The 20651-nt window shown below is 39.6% G+C and overlaps 1 protein-coding gene across 1 annotated transcript in view; it reads left to right on the top strand.

Moving 5' to 3' along the window:
• The window catches only part of LOC311085819 (uncharacterized protein), a gene marked incomplete at its 5' end in the record, with an annotated part of 32710 nt that extends 14080 nt beyond the window's left edge, over positions 1 to 18630 (top strand). The window contains 2 exons of the mRNA XM_084118441.1: positions 14653 to 15343; positions 18497 to 18630. Of these exons, the coding sequence (XP_083974567.1) occupies positions 14653 to 15340 (688 nt within the window). The 3' untranslated portion in view covers positions 15341 to 15343; positions 18497 to 18630. The remainder of the gene's footprint in view (positions 1 to 14652; positions 15344 to 18496) is intronic.
• Positions 18631 to 20651: the final 2021 nt, after the last annotated feature.

Raw genomic sequence — 20651 nt, 5'->3', positions numbered from 1 at the left:
GCGTAGCTGCACACTCACAGGACTCAGACAGAGAAGAGGTTACGCATCTCACCAGCGTAGCTGCACACTCACAGGGCTCAGGCAGAGGAGAGGTTACGTATCTCACCAGCGTAGCTGCACACTCACAGGGCTCAGGCAGAGAAGAGGTTACATATCTCACCAGCGTAGCTGCACACTCACAGGACTCAGACAGAGAAGAGGTTACGTATCTCACCAGCGTAGCTGCACACTCACAGGACTCAGACAGAGAAGAGGTTACGCATCTCACCAGCGTAGCTGCACACTCACAGGACTCAGACAGAGAAGAGGTTACGCATCTCACCAGCATAGCTGCACACTCACAGGGCTCAGGCAGAGAAGAGGTTACGCATCTCACCAGCATAGCTGCACACTCACAGGGCTCAGGCAGAGGAGAGGTGACGTATCTCACCAGCATAGCTGCACACTCACAGGGTTAAGACAGAGGAGGTTAATGGACAGCTGTGATTGCGAGTGAACAGCAGAAACACAATTCCCACACTCGTATATTCACCACACACTGTAAGGTTTCACTCGCGCTCATTTCCATAAGAACACTGCAATTCAACAGACTCACGGTGCAACCAAGGCTTACACCCGCAATCCAGCCAAAGTTTTCTCTGTCTCTCTCTTTCTCTCTCTCTCCCGCGGCCTCCCTCCGCATTCGCGGCCGCTCACGTGCTGCGTGCCTCACGTCTCCTCTCTCCTCCTGCCTTCCTCTGCTCCCACCTGCTGCATCTCCCTCTTATACTCCGTTTTTGGAAACCACGTCCAAATTGCCGCTTAAACTCTCCTCCTCTCACACCTGTCCGCAATTCCACTCATCAATAGCCCTGATCGGCCATAGCACACGGGGAAAACCGGAACCGGCCTGGTGTCGCACCGGAACCATTCCGGCGGGGAAACCTCCTCATGAAAAAAGGTTCCGCCTGCCTTTTTGTCACCCCGTGACACATACATTTAATGAATTGGACTAAAATGTAACACTTAGTTTAGCGTAACGTTTTACATACCTCCAGTGTTTTCACCCATGTGCTGGCAGGTTAAATTTGCTGCTGGGGGTGTAAAGCTTAGTACTTGACGAGCTGGGGGAACAAACATAACAGCTTTAATTTCACTGCAGAGATGGCATATTCAGTAATGAAACAATAATTGAATTCTGCAAAGCTAATGGAATGTACAACACACCTCGACAGCTTTCATCCAGAAACTGCTGCGGCAAGTAACCCGTCAAGTGTCGAATGAAAAACAGATTATCGATAAAAGGTTTCCTCGTCTTAAATAGAAGCAATAGTTTCCAAGACAAAAAAAAAAACGTCACAAATAACATCACTTACTTGTACTCAAGCTCTTGGCTCTGTGAAGTGGAGTCTGGATTACCGGGGAGAAACCTGGTTCTGAGAAAGAGGAAACAGAAATTTGAAAATCTTACAAAGGGTATAGTTTAGTGGCAGGATCACAAATTAAGCATCACAGCAATACATTTTACATACCAGCTCTGAAGTCTACAGATGGCTCAACATTTTCCTGGTTTTCAGGAATCGATGTAACTTCAGGAGCATCGGGCAGCACTGAAACCTCATTACCGGGAACAATGTTTTCAAAGCTCAAAAGAGGTTGTCGAAATGACAGCACTGCTGGTGCATCTGGAAGTCTAGACTCCTCTTCATCAGAAGAGGCCTGGGGTCTGTACTTGGAATTTGAGATTCTCTTTCGCTTTCCCTTCTTGTCATCGTCCGTCGTTTCAACGCTGGAACCTGTTTGGAAGCGCACCAAATATCTCTTCGCCTCTTGCCAAGATTCTAGATCAGGGAATAATGAATGAAAGAGTCAGCTATGCACCATAAACAGACAAAGAAATTACACTGATGAAATTCAGGAAAATCAAATGCACAAGTCAGACCCATTTACCTGCTCCCTTCATGAACTTAAAATGATGCTTCTCCCAGGTGCTGTGTGGAGGCGTGCAGTGGATGGCTAAATTGTTGCCGTTTTTCCTTTTGCGGAGGTTAAATGGGGGCCAATAGCACATGCCCTCGCTGAGCCACACTTGTGGAACAACTGCAAACGGCAGATCCTCCTCGTCGATGAACTGAACAATGGCAAACAGCATCTGAAATAGAAGAAAAATTTGCATAAAGTATACATTTTGATAAATTTCCAGGCAAAATGAATAATAGTGCTGCCACTAATGACTAATTTTGAAAAAATTTTCAATTAGTGGTAGAATAATAAAATAATCAAAAAAATCAAATGTTTGTTATTTTGTTGTGTCCATTTTATTTTGAATTCAACTGAAGGGCCAAAACAAAATGTCCCATTCAAAAACATTATGTATTAACAATCTAAGCATTAGTATCACATTTCTATTAAGCTATTCTATATTAGTCCCAATCTAATCCTCTATTAACAACCATGTATTCATTTATTTAAATTACCTCTTTTTTCTGCCTTAAATTAATACATTATTAGCTAACTGTAAATTTATTATGTACATTTCTGAAATGCATAACTGATAACATCACTCTGAATTGTAAAGTAGATTCATGCTGCAGAAAGGTGCCGCGGTTCACGAGAAAGTGAAAGTATCACGGACTCGCGTATACACTTGTTCAGGAAGTAAAGTGACCTGCGCATGCATACATTTTAGCGGATTATGGTGTATTTAGATAAATAAAATACATGCAAGGGATGAGTGTTGGTGGTGATTTACCTTGGATACAAGCGAGAGTGAGCCTGGAGTGTATTCGCACATAGCAAGTTGAATTAGGGCAACAAAATTGGAAATCCAGTGTCTCCTCAGAGTCCGTTTGCAAGCAGCAGAAAGCCACCTCGTGCGACGCACGCACTAATCAATAACATTAAAATTCTCACCCCTTTAAAAAAAGCAGTCATTTTTACAAGTGGATCAACGGAAAACCAGCCTTTCCATCCGGGCAAGGAAGAAGATAATATTTCTTCTGCACATTTGCTGTATGCGTAAAGCGGAGTGTATTTGATAGGCCAGATAAATGAAAAATGCCTAGCTTGGAAGATTCCACAGGGTAAGTAAAGAAATCGACCACGTTCCGGAACCTCTTGTAGATGACCAAAGTGTTGTCCATTTCATCAACGACGACATTCTGTATAACTACTATGTCCTTATTTTCCAACAGGACACAGTTGTCTCCCTCCGAACATTTCACAACAAAGTCTTGAAAGTAACACTCCTCATACTGCTTTTTCACAGAAAGACCGTTGAGGAGTGGTCCATGGTTGTGCTCTCTCAAAGACCTTGTTTTGGAGATGTTTGTTCTTCTGAGCTGACTTCTCTCCGACAATCGGCGAACAACCTGCTCCAGTGGTTGTGTAGGCTTGCGCAACAGTTTCTTCAGGCGCCCAAGGAAGTTTTCAAATGGGAAGCATGAGATGTTATCAAGGACACCATACTTTTTGGCATCGTGGCTGAGGTGCACCAATCCATGCATGTTGTATGTCACATGTTCTTTTCAATAAAGCTTGCTGCAGTGATCAACAAAGAGAACCAAAATTCCATGTGCATAGTCTGCGAGGTCAGCACACAGGGACACATTTAGTAGAATGGTGATGCCAGCTGAAAGCAGCATGAAGTTGTTGTACACTTGAGTTGGTACAAGGCCTTTTAAGCTGACTGGTCCAGTGTACAAGAGGAACTGCCTGAATTCTGTAGCTTTCCAACGCTCAACATCTTCCATGGACCGTTGCTTCCTGTTGAACTCACACGGAACATGAGGTGTGAAGGTCAGGAGTACTCTTGTCAGCCGCCGTCCCTTTAGCCAAAGATGCAACGACTTTCTTGTCACTCCAAGGCATACCAGATGCATATAATCCAGTGGGAACTGGGTGACCAAACCAACAGATAACAATGCCAATGGGGTTTCTCCACACTGATGACTGTCATCAGAAAGTTCGTCATGGACTGCATTGTCTAATCTTAGAGTAGCATCTGTTTGAGGGAAGGTCATCCTGTTCTCATAGTGTACCCCCTTTTGAACACACCCATAATATCCACTGTGACCTTTCACATTTCTAACAAGTGCACGAGCAGGGGCATCACAGATGAATGTTGATATTTTGAAAGAAAGTGCTCTCCCTTCAAACAGAACTCCTTCCGTTTCAAGTCGCTGTGCCTCTTCTACAAAAGGATTCAAAAAGTGAAGGCTGCTTGGCTTCTTCTTCCCATAATAGAGACCAATGACAAATGGAAGTTTGTTTTGCTGGACATTACCTACGTATTGCTCAATTAAACCAAGAACTGGCCAGAACTGGGCATTTGAGCTTTTGAAAAGTGGAAGTCCATCAACATTAACTTGCATTGACACTGACGTCAACTTCTGCAATTCAGGAGACACTAACAATTGTGATAGTATTCCACTTTCAATGCCAGAGTGATGGTATACACCACCTGAGAGTTCTGTTGTTTTAACACAAGTCACTGTTTTCAGGAGAGTTCTTGGGTCTTTAGGAAGGGTTGGATGATCCTTGGACAAAATTAGAGATGTTCCGATACCCTTTTTTCCTTCCCGATACCGATTCCGATACCTGGACTCAGGGTATCGGCCGATACCGAGTACTAATCCGATACCTGGGTATCTATACAGCTGCAATTCATACTAGCCCTGTATGAATTGATAGAATTATTTTATAAAAGGTATTTTAGTTTTACAATATAACTGTATAAAAAAGTGCAACAAATAAATCTAGTAATCTAAAAAATGATATATGAAAAAATAGGGGTGTAACGGTCCACAAAATTCACGGTTCGGTTCAATACGATACACTGGTGTCACGGTTCGGTACGTTTTCAATACAGCAAAAAGAAAGAAATGGCAGAGAAATATCCTTGATTTACATTTTTTATTTATTTATTTTTTATTAAAACTAACATCATAAAGTATGATCATTTTTTACTTTGAGCAATGATGGAGCTATACTTGACATATAAAACAAAAACAGCTCCTTATAAAAAAAATGAAATGTAATATTGTAGTAATGTTAGTTATAAACAAAGGTTTATTTTATTTCAGATTAACATTTGAGGGCAGCAATTTTATTCATAATGTCAAAATAAAACCAACGTAACGTTACTTGAAAGCACAATGTTCCTGGTTTCCACGTCAGCGCTGTTTGATCCGTTAATAACGGAGAATGTGAATGCTTCTCACTAACGTAGATCTCGCAGCGATGTTATTACTTCAGTGGCGAATTCAAATGTTTTCTGTACTGGATCTCTTAGCGCTGTGTAGTAACAATGTAGCTTGATCACGATCGGCTCGCGCTGCATTGGTCCAAACTGTTTAATGGTCCGTGAAGCACAAAATAACGAGTAGCGCAGTTTTGTTCCGTTTTCATTACGTTTGCCATTTGATGTTGGGCGCCAGCGTCTCTTACATTATGCGCTTGCCGCGCGCCTACATTCGAAAATTTGCATTTTCATTTCTTCTTCGCTGCTCTAAACAGTGGTTGCTTGTGGCAACAGCACAACTTCCTGTGTTGCCACAAGCAACCACTGTTTAGAGCAGCGAAGAAGAATTGGTCTCCGATTTGCAGCGTAAAGCAAAGCTAGCGTGCATAACTAGGTATTGTTTAATAAAATGGTATCGGATCGGTACATGGGTAGATGTACTCGCCGATACCGATGCCAGAATTTTTATTGGTATCGGCGGCATTTCCGATACTAGTATCGGAATCGGAACAACACTAGACAAAATGGTTAAAAGCTTACCAAGTGCCACATGGGGGATCATGTTGTCAATAGCCCACCCTGCCAATTGTGTCCTTAGGCAATCCTCTTCCTCTTCACCATCTTCTGTGCTTGAAGAAAACATTTCACCAGGTTCATCATCAGCAGTTCTTTCCCGTGCTTCAGGAGTTACAGTTTGTACATGGCTTGTTGTAGCCATTCCATGTTGATGTTCTTGTTCAAAGTCAGGAATAACAGCAAGTAGAGCATCGTTTGCAGCTGCAATTTCCTGTTTGTCCCTCTCAACTCCTTTCAGTATTCTTCTCCTTTTGGCCCAGTAACTAGACATTGTGACTTAATGCATTTACCTTTAAAGCCAAAATAATTGACCAACAGTAGGTCTCTTGGTTGAAGATAACCGTTTATGCTCTGGTCAAGGTATCTGCAAGAAAATGTGAACAAAACTGCATTGTTAACATTAGGAATTTACAGCAGCTATGCTGTGGGGGAAAAAGCTGATCAGCCAAATGTGGAACAGTGAAATTGTTAACAATAAAATGTATTCATTGAGTGTAGTGATTAAAGTGAACACAGAATAGTCCTCAAACATAAAAAGTACAGTAGAATTAGAAATCACAATAGCCTTAAATCCAGTACAGTAGCAACACAGCAAAACACTTGCTAGCCACTGTAGCTACACAGTGAACTGAACTAGCAGCAAATTTATTCGGACAAAAAAAAAATTAAACAACCTATATACATCATTCTGTTTTGTTAGAAAACACCAAAAGTTAAACTTAGTCTTTCTAGATGTAAAGCTTTGGCTACCCACTGTAGCTAGTTACATTTCTACATGTACTAGCAGCATTGCTTAACCTCAGTGTGTATTAACAAAGGCAAAGCAGCATGTGCTAGCAAACACCTGCTAGCCACTTTAGCTACTGGACTAGCAGCATACTTGTTCAGGCAAACAAAATCATTTAAAAAAAACCTATATACATCGCTATTTTTGTATGAAAACACCAAAAGTTAAACTTAGATGTAAAGCTTTGGCTACCCACCGTAGCTAGTTACATTTCTACATGTAACGTTACTAGCAACATTGCGTAAACAAGGCTAACGTTAACGTTACTTAGCTTGACTAGTTAGGCAAGAACAAAGATGACTAACGTTACAGATTGTAAATATATAAACTTAAAACAATGTAAACATAATATTACGTAACACAAAAAGGACACATGTACTTAAACGATGGTAGTCGATGACTTTGCTAGTAAGCAATCTGAAGGCTGTAGTAAGTAACGTTAGCTACTGACAATAACTCGCGCGGCAAACTGATGCGAATGTGCTCTAGTTATGGAGGGGCTAGCCTCAGTGGCTCCATTGCGTCATCGAACCACCGTTTTTAGCTCCGCCCAAAAAATCCTGAACACAGCAATGGTGAAAAACTGTTAAATGGTATACAGTTCAGTCTTTGTAATGTGTTTTAGCAATACATTTCTAACATTTATAATGTCTCATATATAAGTCCCTGTAAAGGCAATATATATATATGCTAGCTGTATATATGCTAGCTGTATATATATATATATATATATATATATATAATTTTTTTTTTTTTTTTTTTTTTTTTTTGTATTGCCTTTACAGGGACTTTAACACTTTCTTAAACATTTGTACAGGTCGCTATTGCAAATTAACCCTTGAAAAGTCTAACTTCATCCATTTAATCTGCTAAATTGTTCATACCATGAATGAAATATCTATTTTAAAACCTAATCAGACTTAGAAAGATATTTATTGCCAAGTAGTTTTACAAAAGGAATTATTTTTGGTTTATTGGTGCATGTCTCAATTGTGCTTAAATCAAAGAAATGTAAACAATTTTCACCTAGTGCATAAAATAATTCGATATATTTTACATAGCCTAATATAGCCTATAGCCTAATCACTTCAAGAATCTGTTATAAACCCAAATGGCTTTGGAGCAAAAAAACAAACAAACTAATATTAATTTTAATATAATTCACATAGGCAATTAGATCGCTTCAAATGTGAAAAGTATAGTTAAAATGCTGTCAGTTCCACTCTAACTCCCAACATGCCAAACCAACAAGTAGAAATCCTTGTATTTCAAAGCTGCTCGCCGCCAGCCGGCCGCGGTCCATTAAACGGAGGCAACCGCCAGAGAAAATGAAATCTCGCAAGAAATGGGAGTGACGTATTCGGCGGCAAACATTTCATCCCCGCCAGCGGGGCGCACCTATAGCCGACAGCTTAGAGCGGCGGCAAAAAGAAGCTGTGCGGATATTTTTTGCTATCTGGGAAGTAATACAAGGCTAAAAACATTTCTATCCTCTTCCCAAAAACTGTCCTGAAACATGTATTTTTGGTTTGTTTGTTTTGTTTGACGGACAAAGCTAAATGGACATAACCTAATTATCGCAAAAAAGGGGGAAAAAAACTTTAGGCCATATGGTCAAAATTGAATGATTTAATAATATAGTAATAACTATAACTTATAACAATAACGTATTTCACTAGTAAATTGTATATGTTTCCACTGTTGGATCACGCCCGCGCCTCTCAAACACACACACTAATATAAGTAAACACCCTGCGACTTCTCGATCGCTCCCGCTGCTGCTGACTAGTGTCACGTGCAGCGAAGCAATGTTTCTGTTATTCTAACGTCCGTTTTCAGAGCATCCACAGAAACAAAGGCATAACAGTAGCACCGAAATGAAGCACAGAAATCCGCGTTGATATTCGGTCCAGTAGATAACGGTCATTAAGGCACCAGTGCCGCAACGACGACGCTAGCAAAGCAAAGCCAGTCCTTCACTAGCTTATAGTGCGTTGGTCTCTTTTTTATTACTTATTTCTCTGCATTGAGTGACAACCCTCTCAAATATAAGACACACAAACAGAAAAAATAAAAGTCTCAGATTCACTGTCTGTAATTGCAAAATTCTTGCTTACTTATTGTGACATGATAGCAACCCTTCTGCTGTGATAATGCAACTTCAACTACACTATCAATATCCAAAGTAGCCGAATGTCATGTCGCCTATTCATGTTTTCTCTCGAAGTTGGCAGTAACATATCAAATGTTTTTAATTAAATATAAAGGAGTTATAAGAATCTAGGGGCTTCGTGCGTCATACACGTGTGCGCCAATAATCGGCTTTCTGATTATTAAGATTCTGCACTAGTAACCTTCAGTCCAATCCCAGCATCTGTAAATAAAAACAAAAACCTGATTGGGTATGTGTGGTATGTTGCTACTTTGAGCCCCGTCCTCTCAGTCTGCAAAATGGCACAAAAGTACACTGCTGAGGAGACCCTGGAATACCTGCTTAGGTCAAGTGACGAAGAAGAAAATGCTGCATCAGACGAGGCAGTGGATGATCCCTCTGAAGAAGAGGATTGTACAGAGGTTGAGCCAGATTTGGAGTCAGAGGAGGAAGATTTGGATGAGGAAGGCCCTGTAACCGTCACATTGAGGAATGGAGAAATACTGTGGAGTTCATCTTCTCCTCCACAAATACTAAGGAGAGCACGGGCAGAGGAGGTCCTCAGGAAAACCCCTGGACCAACCAGTTATGCGTGTACACGAGTGGAGGACATTAGGTCAGCATTTGAATTATTTTTTAAAAAGTCCATTCAAAACATTCTGCTGGAGATGACCAATTTAGAGGGGTGAAGAGTGTATGGAAATGAGTGGAATGATGTTGTGCTGGAAAAAATGCAAGCATTTTTTTGGCCTTCTCATTCTTGCTGGCGTTGGGCAAATCCAACAATGTGGAAAATAAGGAGCTTGTGGGATAGTGAGATGGGGAGGGCAATTTTTCGGGCCACCATGTCATTGAAAATGTTTCACAGACAGGGTTCTTGCACCATTTTTTTTTTTTTTCAAATTAGGAGAAGTATAATAACTTACAATAACACTTCCAGCGCTGTTTGGCCAATATAGATGTAAACACAATCAAAGCTCACAGATGGCTTTTTTTTCCCATTTTGTTCCTTTGTGATGCAGAACAGAGTCAACATAACATACATAAGTTGGATTACACTAAACAACACAATGCATTTCTTGAAGGAACCATATAGAATAATGAAAATAATAACACTTAAAGCGGACTCCATCATGGCTCAGTGGGAGACAGAATAATAATACTTCCAACACTTAACCCTCTGGGGACCAAGCTGTTTTTGGGGTCCTTGAGATGTTCTGACATGCCTTGACATTTGTGCTTTTTTCAGTTATTTATAAACATGTTAATGGCAAAGGTGTAAATTCACTCTATATAGCACAAACAGGGCTACCATAATATCCGAGCAACGTGTATGTAGATGTTTGTATTTTTAAGAGAATAATGTTTATGCGTGGTTATTGGAAAAAATTAAAATGAAAGTTGCTGAATTAAGACCACAAAACACATATTAAATATGTGTCCACAAGACTTTTGACTAATGGATGTTGTCCCTTTGAGTTCTAGCTTCAAAATGATGTAAAAATAGTCTTGCTTTATCGTTCACAAAAAAAAAATACATTGATTTAAATGGTGTAAAACAGGTTTTGCTTGGAAAGCCAATATGCGAGGGGGAGGAGTAGTTTACACCTTAGATTATGAATGTCCCACCCACTCTGCATAATGAGCCATTCACTCAGGTGTGAAACTGACTGAGCCACAATGCAAGGACAAAAGATGTATTTAGAAGAAGACTTATATTGACCATTTAAGATTTCGCTTACATCTCTCTTGTAAATATGTTTTGCTATTTTATTAAAAATGTTACAATTACAACAATAATTACAATTTCAACAATATTTCAAGTGTACTCTTTCTTTGTAAAAAAAAAAAAAAAAAAAAGATTATAGGCCTACATTTTATCATATGTATTCATTAGTTTGAATATAGCCAACATTGGAACATCTAACATCTTAGTCTATGAATTTATTTTTGACAAAAATAGTATTTTTTTTTTGCAGTTTAATACGTTGCTTATACAAATACATTTTATTTCAACATATTCCAGTCGATTTTTACTCATCTCAGTAGGCTATAGCAAAGCAGTTTATTCTTTCACACACAGACGCGCGATTCATATTTAGGCTAAACAGTCTTTACAAATATGTTCATCTCACAGAAAGGCGAGTCATATTATAGAAATGCGATTCATCTTTTTGCGGTTTACATAGGCCTACACTAACGTTATTCCATAACGTTATTCCACACGTGAGAAAAGAAAACAGCCTACCTCACTCCTCAGCGGAATCTGCTCCTCATTTCAGGAGATATTGCTCCTCATCAGCACTGTTCTGAGGAACCTTTTCTCCATAAGGTAGGCTATAATGTCTCACTCGCGAGGAGTCGCGACGCGACTGTGTTTACAGCTGATGTGGGCGTTTCACAGCTCTGAAATAGTTCTAATTTGCGTTTGAATAGCACGCGCTCTCCGTGGAGTGGTCACATTACTGTGAATGAGCTCCTAATGAGCTCGACAGGAGTCGCTCTCTTTTTATACAGATTACAGAAGCTGAGAATATTTGTTTTTTATATAAATGACTTCATTTAAAAGATGCGATCTGAAGCTTTATGCCCGTGGGTCTGTTTGCCTGTTTGACTGAATTTTCGCGGAGTTATAGATCATTTTCGAACGCGTTTCAAATGGGAGTTTACTGACAGAGAGAAGGCAGAAATCGCATCATGTTAATTTTTCTTTATTTGTCAAAAAGCAAAACACTTTATTTTTATTGTGAGTATACAGAAAAAAAATAGAAACTGAACAGGATCGATTGATGTATTACACGAAAATGAAAGATCAAAATTAACAGAGCATTTAGTGTTTATTTTCATTGCTAAAAAAAAAAAACGAGCAAAACGCGCGGGCGCGTTTGTGGTCCCCAGAGGGTTAAAGCAGTCTCCATCATAAATACGCTCAATAATAAAAGTCCCCAAAACAGCCTGTCCCAAGCCAAAAAGTTGACAAATAATGTACATAACAAATGTTATCACATGACTCTTAATGAGAGAAACCAATGGATAGAGAGGTCCGTTGTTTTGTAACATCCCAAATTCTCCTCAAGACATGTGGCGTAGCTCTGCTGCTCTCTTCTCAATTTCACGGTCTAGGTCCACCAACTCCCCTCTCTTTTCCTTGCATCTTTTTCTCATGGAATTGGATTTAGTGATAAGTTCTGCCATCTTGGTCCCTGCTGTATTCTCAGCCTTCTCTGCAAGGCCATCTGCGTCCTTTTTTAGAGTTTCACACTCAGTTGAGATTGTTCTTCTTTTCTTGCTTAGCTCTTCAAGCTCATCTTCAACCCGATTTCTCTTGTTCATCTGTTTTGTCTTTTCCTTTTTCTTTCTCTCATTTTCCAAGAAGATCTTTATATCTGGTTACGTGCAGATGCACACTCATTTAGCAGCTCTTTAGTTAGTGGCACTTTGACCATTCCACCACACATCCTCACATAGACGCAGATTATTCTCTGTGAGACTATAGTGTCTTCATTCATATTGCACATCTCCACCTCCTTGTTTATGGAGAACCCACGCTCCGCAGTAGCTTGTCCATGGGACAGAAGCAGCAGCTTTTCCACAAAGCTCCACAGTTCTGCATATCCATTCATGGCCTTATGAAGGAAGCTGTCAACTCGCAATTTCCATCCAATGCACTGAAGGCCATAAATTCCTCTCCTCTTGCCTCACTGAAGAGGAACTTCTGAAATCGTTGGGCAATCTTATCACATGCATTTAGATAAAGACAAGCACATCTGTAATATTTTCCAGTTAAAATTATATTATGTGGTAATCACAAGAGATTTATTTTCACTATACTCTGGAAAATGCATCTCATATTTCCAACTATATTTCAATTATTATGTCTAAGAACATATATTAGGCCTACAAACATTTACTATAACTCATACTAGGCTATATTTCCAATAAAATAAAATACAAACAAAAAAAATGAACTGCAAAATAATAGGCTAGTATAACTTGACATCTAAAATAAGACTCCCTTTGATAAACACTAGGCTAATTGTTCACATTTCTGATATGTCTACAGATGTTACACCTGCGCATGCGTCGCGACTGAGTGCGTTGTTGTTGTGTTTGGAGCTCCGTCGAATTAATTCAGAAACCTTGATTTTCTTCTTTACACTCTTTTACAAACTAACATTTTCATTTTTATAGCGTGTGAACATATCTGGAATACTATTCTACGGTGGCCGAGAGAGCTCAACGCGCTGCAACTGAAGAAAACACATGCAAATAGAAAAACACCTGCAAATTAAGAAAACATCTTCATCAGTTTCACAACACATGTGTGCTCCAAATACTCACAACACAACCAAATACAGAAACGCGCTGCAAAAGTTCACAACACAACCAAATACAGAAACGCCCTGCAAAAGTTCACAACACAAACAAATACAGAAACGCGCTGCAAATAGGACAGAACACAACGGAAATGTTTCCGGGGAACCCAATAAGTGACGGACCCGGCTGGGACGTGCTTACAGCTGTCTACTTTTATTTTTTTTATTTTTTTTTGCAAAACATACAGAGATGACACGTTTATGACATACAACTTTGTATACAATATACAAAATGTATTTACGTTCAATGTCATAAGAATACTAAAAAGAACAATGAGCTGAAGACTAAAATAAATAAATAAATAAAGATAGAGAAAAAGAACATGAGGGAAAGACATTCATCTATACATCAGTTACATTGTACACATTTTGTCATGTTATGTTAAAATAAGTTTAATAAGAAATGTTAGAATGCAGCTAGGGTCCAAATATGAGACGGCAAGTTTTAAAGTTGAGACACTCACACACAGATATAACGCATATTTTAAAAACTTTGTTGTATAAAATGTATATTTATTTGCAACAGTTATGTTAACAGCAATAATACTATATTTCTGGTAAGAACAGCTATTCAGCTGATGGACACGCGCTGCGTTGTCACGGGAACATCCCAGGTGAAAATAATGAGGAAATGATATTGTCTTTCGTTGCTTTGACATTCTCTGGTTGCTCCCTTCATCAACATGGCACACAAATGCCCCGCTCCCTCCAAAGTGCCCAATTCAAGGGCTCTGCCGTCTGCCCTTTTAAGAGAGTAGGGCATAAGTAATGCTCACGAGCAATAAACACGTCCCAGCCGTCCGTCCGTCACTTATTTGGGTTCCCCGGAAACATTTCCGCTGTGTTCTGTCCTATTTGCAGCGCGTTTCTATATTTGTTTGTGTTGTGAACTTTTGCAGCGCGTTTCTGTATTTGGTTGTGTTGTGAACTTTTGCAGTGCGTTTCTGTATTTGGTTGTGTTGTGAACTTTTGCAGCGCGTTTCTGTATTTGGTTGTGTTGTGAGTATTTGGAGCACACATGTGTTGTGAAACTGATGAAGATGTTTTCTTAATTTGCGGGTGTTTTTTCTATTTGCATGTGTTTTCTTCAGTTGCAGCGCGTTGAGCTCTCTCGGCCACCGTACTATTCTCTTTAAAAAAAATCGCTTTGATATCACTACTTATATCCAACCTTCCGAACTTCCGCTACTAGCCTTAGCCCGCTAGCATTGCACGCGTGATCGCGCCTATCGATCGTCTTATTTACACCCGTATCACTGAAAGCTATAATTCGCCATTATAGCACATCTGCTATAATGGCGAATATAACGGATGTGTGTCTAACGTTACCTTTGAGTGCAGGTGAGGACACCTTCGAGCTACATGCTGTGCAGTTAGAGCTTGAGTCCGTGGAGAAACAGATCCGCGACCTACTAGAGAGGCAGGCCGAGCTGCGAGATCGGCGATCCGCGCTTGAAACATCACGCGCCGATGCTCACAAGTCAGTGGTTAGTAACCTTTTGACTCCGACCTCGTCTACTCCGTGTGTTTCTCTGCACAGGACCCGAGCAGCCAGGACGCGATCATCCCTGGTTTCGTTCACTCCGGCACCGACACAACACCATGGACCCTGGGTGATTCCACAGCGGAAGACGCGAGCCCGGACCAGAGCAAGGACCTCTCCGCCCCTCCCGGCCTTCGAGATCTCCACCCGGAACCGCTTCTCCCCTCTACGCGAGACAGAACGCGACGCTGTGATCATCGGCAGTTCCATCGTCCGGCATGTCCACGCTACCTCAGGTAAAGGTAAGGTGCGCACTCACTGCTTTCCTGGTGCTCGTGTTCTTGATGTCGCTGCGCAGGTCCCCGAGATCCTGAACAGTGACAAGCGCGTCGGAGCTGTCGTGCTGCACGCGGGAACTAACGACATCAGGCTGCGGCAGACGGAGGTTCTGAAGAAGGACTACAGGAGCCTGATCGAGACGGTACGCAGCACATCGCCTGAAACAACGATCATCGTGTCTGGACCGCTTCCCACGTACCGACTAGGACAAGAAAGGTTCAGTAGATTACTTGCTCTAAATGAATGGTTAATGTCATGGTGTAATGAACAGAGACTGCTCTTTGTAAATAATTGGAATCTGTTCTGGGAGCGACCTAGGCTCTTCCGTGCTGATGGTCTTCACCCCAGCAGAATCGGAGCGGCTCTTCTGTCGGACAACATCTCCAAGACGTTACACACCATATGACTAGTAAGTCAAAGTCCAAATCATACTCTTTGCTGTCCAAACTTAATTGATATAAGTACCAATGTAGAACATTATATTGAAACTGTGTCTATTCCTCATTTAGTGAGGTCAAACATTAAATCTACTGTAGGATCCAGGAAAAATCTAATTGTGATTAAACCAGTAAATCTCAATATTAGTGAACAAAAACAATTTATAAAGCTAGGTCTTCTTAACATTAGATCGCTCACACCTAAGGCGGTTATTGTAAATGAAATGGTCACAGATAATAGTTTCGATGTACTTTGCCTTACTGAAACCTGGCTTAAACCTAATGATTATTTCGGTCTTAATGAGTCTACTCCTCCAGGATACTGTTATAAGCATGAGCCCCGTCTGATTGGTCGTGGCGGCGGTGTTGCAACAATCTATAGAGATATTCTTAATGTTACTCAGAAAACAGGTCACAGGTTTAATTCGTTTGAAGTAATTGTGCTAAATGTTACTCTCTGATGTAAGAAAGAAATCCCTATTATCTCTAGCCTTGGCTACCGTATATAGACCGCCAGGGCCTTACGCTGATTTCCTAAAAGAGTTTGCAGACTTTCTCTCAGATCTATTGGTCAATGTCGATAAAGCATTAATTGTTGGAGATTTTAACATACACGTCGATAACACAAATGATGCGTTAGGGGCTGCGTTTACAGATTTATTAAACTCCTTTGGGGTCAAGCAAAACGTCACTGGTTCCAACTCATCGTCTTAATCATACACTAGATTTAATTATATCACATGGAACCAATCCAACCGATATAGATATTATACCGCAAAGTGATGAAGTCACTGATCATTACATGGTCACTTGCATACTACGTACTGCTGAAATTTGTCACGTTGCGCCACGTTATCGACCAGGCAGAACAATCCTTCCAACCACTATAGATAGATTCTCAAATAGCTTACCTGATCTAACTCAGCTGATTAGTGAACCCAAACAAACAGATGAACTAGAGGAAATGACTAGCACTATGAGCACCATTTTCTGTAGTACATTAAACATTGTTGCACCAATTAGATTAAAAAAGGTTAGAGAGAAAACTAAAGCACCATGGTACAACAATACTACGCATGTTATCAAGAGAGAAACTCGTAATTTAGAGCGTAAATGGAAACAAACTAATTTAGAGGTCTTTAGAATCGCGTGGAAAGACAGTATGTCACGTTATAAAAAGGCCCTAAAAGCGGCCAGGGCTGAGCACCTCCGCAAACTAATAGAAAATAACCAAAATAATCCAAGGTTTTTATTTAACTCCGTGGCTAGACTAACAAATAAACAGACGTCACCTGAGCAAAATATTCCGTTACAGTTTAGCAGTAATGATTTTATGAATTTCTTCACTGAGAAAATAGAAAACATCAGAAACACAATTGTAAATGTACAATCTTCAATCGCGCCTTATAATTCAGCCTCAATTATCGCCCCTCAAGAAAAACTACAGCGCTTTACAACTATAGGACAGGAAGAGCTAAATAAACTTATCATCGCATCTAAACCAACAACATGTTTATTTGATCCAATACCAACTAAACTACTGAAAGAAGTGTTACCTGTAGTGGAAGAGCCTCTTCTCAATATTATTAACTCGTCTTTATCTTTAGGTCATGTTCCAAGAATATTCAAGTTGGCAGTTGTAAAACCTCTTATTAAGAAACCACAATTAGATCATAATAATCTAGCAAATTACAGACCCATTTCAAATCTACCATTTATGTATAAAATACTAGAAAAAGTTGTGTCCGCTCAATTGTGCTCTTTCTTGCAAGAAAATGATATCTATGAAAAATTTCAGTCAGGATTCAGACCGCATCATAGCACAGAAACTGCGCTCGTTAAAATTACAAATGATTTACTTCTAGCTTCTGACCAAGGCTGTATCTCAATACTAGTTTTACTCGATCTTAGTGCTGCGTTTGACACTATAGATCACACAATACTCTTAGATAGACTACAAAACTACACTGGTGTTCATGGACAGGCATTAAGCTGGTTTAGATCGTACTTATCAGACTGCTACCATTTTGTCTGTTTAAATGGGGAAAAAATCGAAGATAACGTCAGTAAACTATGGAGTGCCGCAAGGATCTGTGTTAAGCCCTCTGCTATTCTCAATATATATGCTGCCACTTGGTAATATTATAAGAAAACATGGAATTAATTTCCACTGTTATGCTGATGACACTCAATTATATATTTCATCACGACCAGATGAAAACAATAAATTATCTAAATTGACAGAGTGTGTTAAACATATAAAATACTGGATGACGTGTAATTTTCTGCTATTAAATTCAGATAAAACGGAGGTATTACTTATTGGTCAAAAAAACTGCCCACAAAACCTCTTACAATACAACTTTACTTTAGTAGGATGTCCTGTTACTTTATCCACTACAGTAAAAGACCTGGGTGTTATATTAGACCGCAACTTGTCTTTTGAAAATCATATTTCATATGTTACAAGAACAGCCTTTTTCCACCTTAGAAACATTGCTAAGCTACGTAATATGCTATCAGTTTCTGATGCAGAAAAGTTAGTTCATGCATTCATGACCTCAAGACTAGATTACTGTAATGCTTTATTAGCTGGTTGTCCTGCATCCTCAATAAACAAGCTACAGTTAGTCCAAAATGCTGCTGCTAGAGTTCTTACTAGGTCAAGGAAATATGATCATATAACACCAATTCTATCATCTCTACATTGGTTACCTATAAAGTTCCGTATCAATTACAAAGTATTACTAATGACCTATAAAGCACTAAATGGTTTAGCTCCTGGGTATTTAAAGGAACTTCTATCGCCCTACAATCCATCGCGCTCTTCAAGATCACTAAATTTGAGGCTTCTGGTCATTCCTAGGATATCTAAGTCCACTAAAGGAGGGAGGGCATTTTCATATTTAGCTCCTAAACTGTGGAATGGCCTTCCTGATATTGTTCGAGGCTCAGACTCGCTGTCCCAGTTTAAAACTAGATTAAAGACGCATTTCTTTAGCCAAGCATTCACATAATACTTACCTTTTATACTACAGTTGAATCAGATTGAATGCATTATTGTTATGAACAGCAGCTACGCTAATTATTTCCCATCTGCTTTTCTGTTGTTATGGTAAATACAGATTGTCTGCTCCAGTTTGTATCCAGCCTCCCATGGAAACTACAGATGCCCCAACACCCGTGCAGAGACGACTCGACGCCTGTGAAGAGACGACTCGACGCTGGCGATATGTTTATGCCCTAAATTAATACATGATTAATTAACTAACTGTATTTTTCTATGTACATTTCTGAAATGCACTTTCTGTAAAGCTGCTTTGAAACAATATGTATTGTGAAAAGCGCTATACAAATAAATTTGAATTGAATTGAATTGAATTGTGACTCCTCCAGACAGCTTCTTATCCTGCACAAATTTCATGATGAGGGCCTTCATTTTTTGCAGGCACATGTCTGGTTCACTGTGCATATTTAGGGGGTCCAGGCACATCACATTTCGGACAGAGGGGTACTTCAGGGGGCACTTCAATAGAATGTTCTGACACATTTTTTACAGAGCACTCTGGCTGTCTCGCATGAACAGTAACACATCACACTCACTTCCACCACTCTGACTGCCTGACATTCCCTGACAAAAGCACAAAAGTCACATCACCTGAAACATCAAATAAACTCTCTCTATGTGTAACTTACACTACACAACCCATACACAAAAGAAATATATTTGAAATATATTTTCAGAATATATTTTGGAAAATATGCAAATATTTGAAATTGGCCCAATAAATATATTTCACACTTAACATCATATATTTTTGTTATATTTCAGAATATATTTCAATGTATTTTTTTCTGTATGGGTCCCCAAAAGTGTCAAAAATATATGTGGCATATATTCAAAATACACTGAAATATATTCTGAAATATAACAAACATATATGATTTTAAGTGTGAAATATATTTAATTGGGCCAATTTCAAATATTTGCATATATTCCAAAATATATTCTGAAAATATATTTCAAATATATTTCTTTTGTGTATGGGAACATTTGACAGATCCAGTTAATATGTCAACTGTTTGATGTCAAAACAATTAATCTGATCTCTTAATTTTTCAACATAAATACTTCACTAGTCAAGTGACTTTGCAGCTGATATGGCACATTGATGAAGTAATCTAAGATAAATATTACCTTGAGGGCAACTGTGGCTCCTATGCCAATGTCCACTTGCTTTGGACTGACCCTGACCTTTACTGGGGAAACATCAACGGACGTCTCACTTTATGAAGCGTCTGAGAAGGCTCTGAAAATAGAATAGCACAAGCATAATAATTAGGATTATAATCAAAATTGGAAAAAGTATTACAGTATTTACAATACTTTCTACAAACATCATCATGCTGAAAACTCAGTACTTTGTTTCTCTGTAAATGACGGTGCTTGAATGATTAAACCATTAATATACATTTAGTAGTCATTAGGCCTACCCTGATTAGATCCTCCAAATCTCTGCCGAGGAAGGGAATCATCGGGGCATCTGTCTGGTACTTGGTGAGAAATGGTGGAAAACTTCTTGAGACACTCATGAAGAAGTGCAACTTTGCCAAGATGAAGGGATTCATCCGGGCTTCTGCGATGGTATCATATGACGATGACCTTGGATTGGGGAGATTTTTAGCTTTGATCCACATAGGTGACAATATATGGCCAAATTTCAATGGCTCTCTCCACTGCTGGAAGGTTTTCCAGCCATCGATGTCCACAAAATGGCAGAGGAAATGTTTCACACTTGGTCACTAACACAAAGTCTTCTCTCCTTGCAGGTGTACAATGAAACAGGTAGTGCAGGGCTTTCAGGACTTTCTCTACTTGCCAAACCGCGAAGCCATTCTTGAACGAGTTGTGCATCGCGTGAGGGCTCCACCACACTGCTCTCTGTGTTCTTCTTGAAAGAGTTCAACAAACTTCCAATTTACAGTGGGCCCATCCATTGATGGTGAGAGCATGTTGTTCAGATTCAGCTCCTGCACATTTGGAAATAAAGAAAAAGATCAATTCAATGTGCCAAGTGATCCACATTAGGTTGTGTAATTATAATGATAATAATAATATTAACCCTCTGGGGTCGGCAAACGCGCCGGCGCGTTTTGCTGGATTTTCTTCACATAGTAGCACAATAAACTTAAATTACTCCGTCATTTATGCTCATACAGAAAAAAGAAATATGTAAAAAGAATCTGTGAGATGTCTTCTTTTGTATGTGTCCACTTACA

Source organism: Abramis brama, assembly GCF_963993115.1.
Source record: "Abramis brama genome assembly, chromosome: 6".
NCBI classification, from domain to species: domain Eukaryota; kingdom Metazoa; phylum Chordata; class Actinopteri; order Cypriniformes; family Leuciscidae; genus Abramis; species Abramis brama.
The sequence above is the reverse complement of the archived record's forward strand: the minus strand, read 5'-3'. Positions and strand labels throughout refer to the sequence as shown.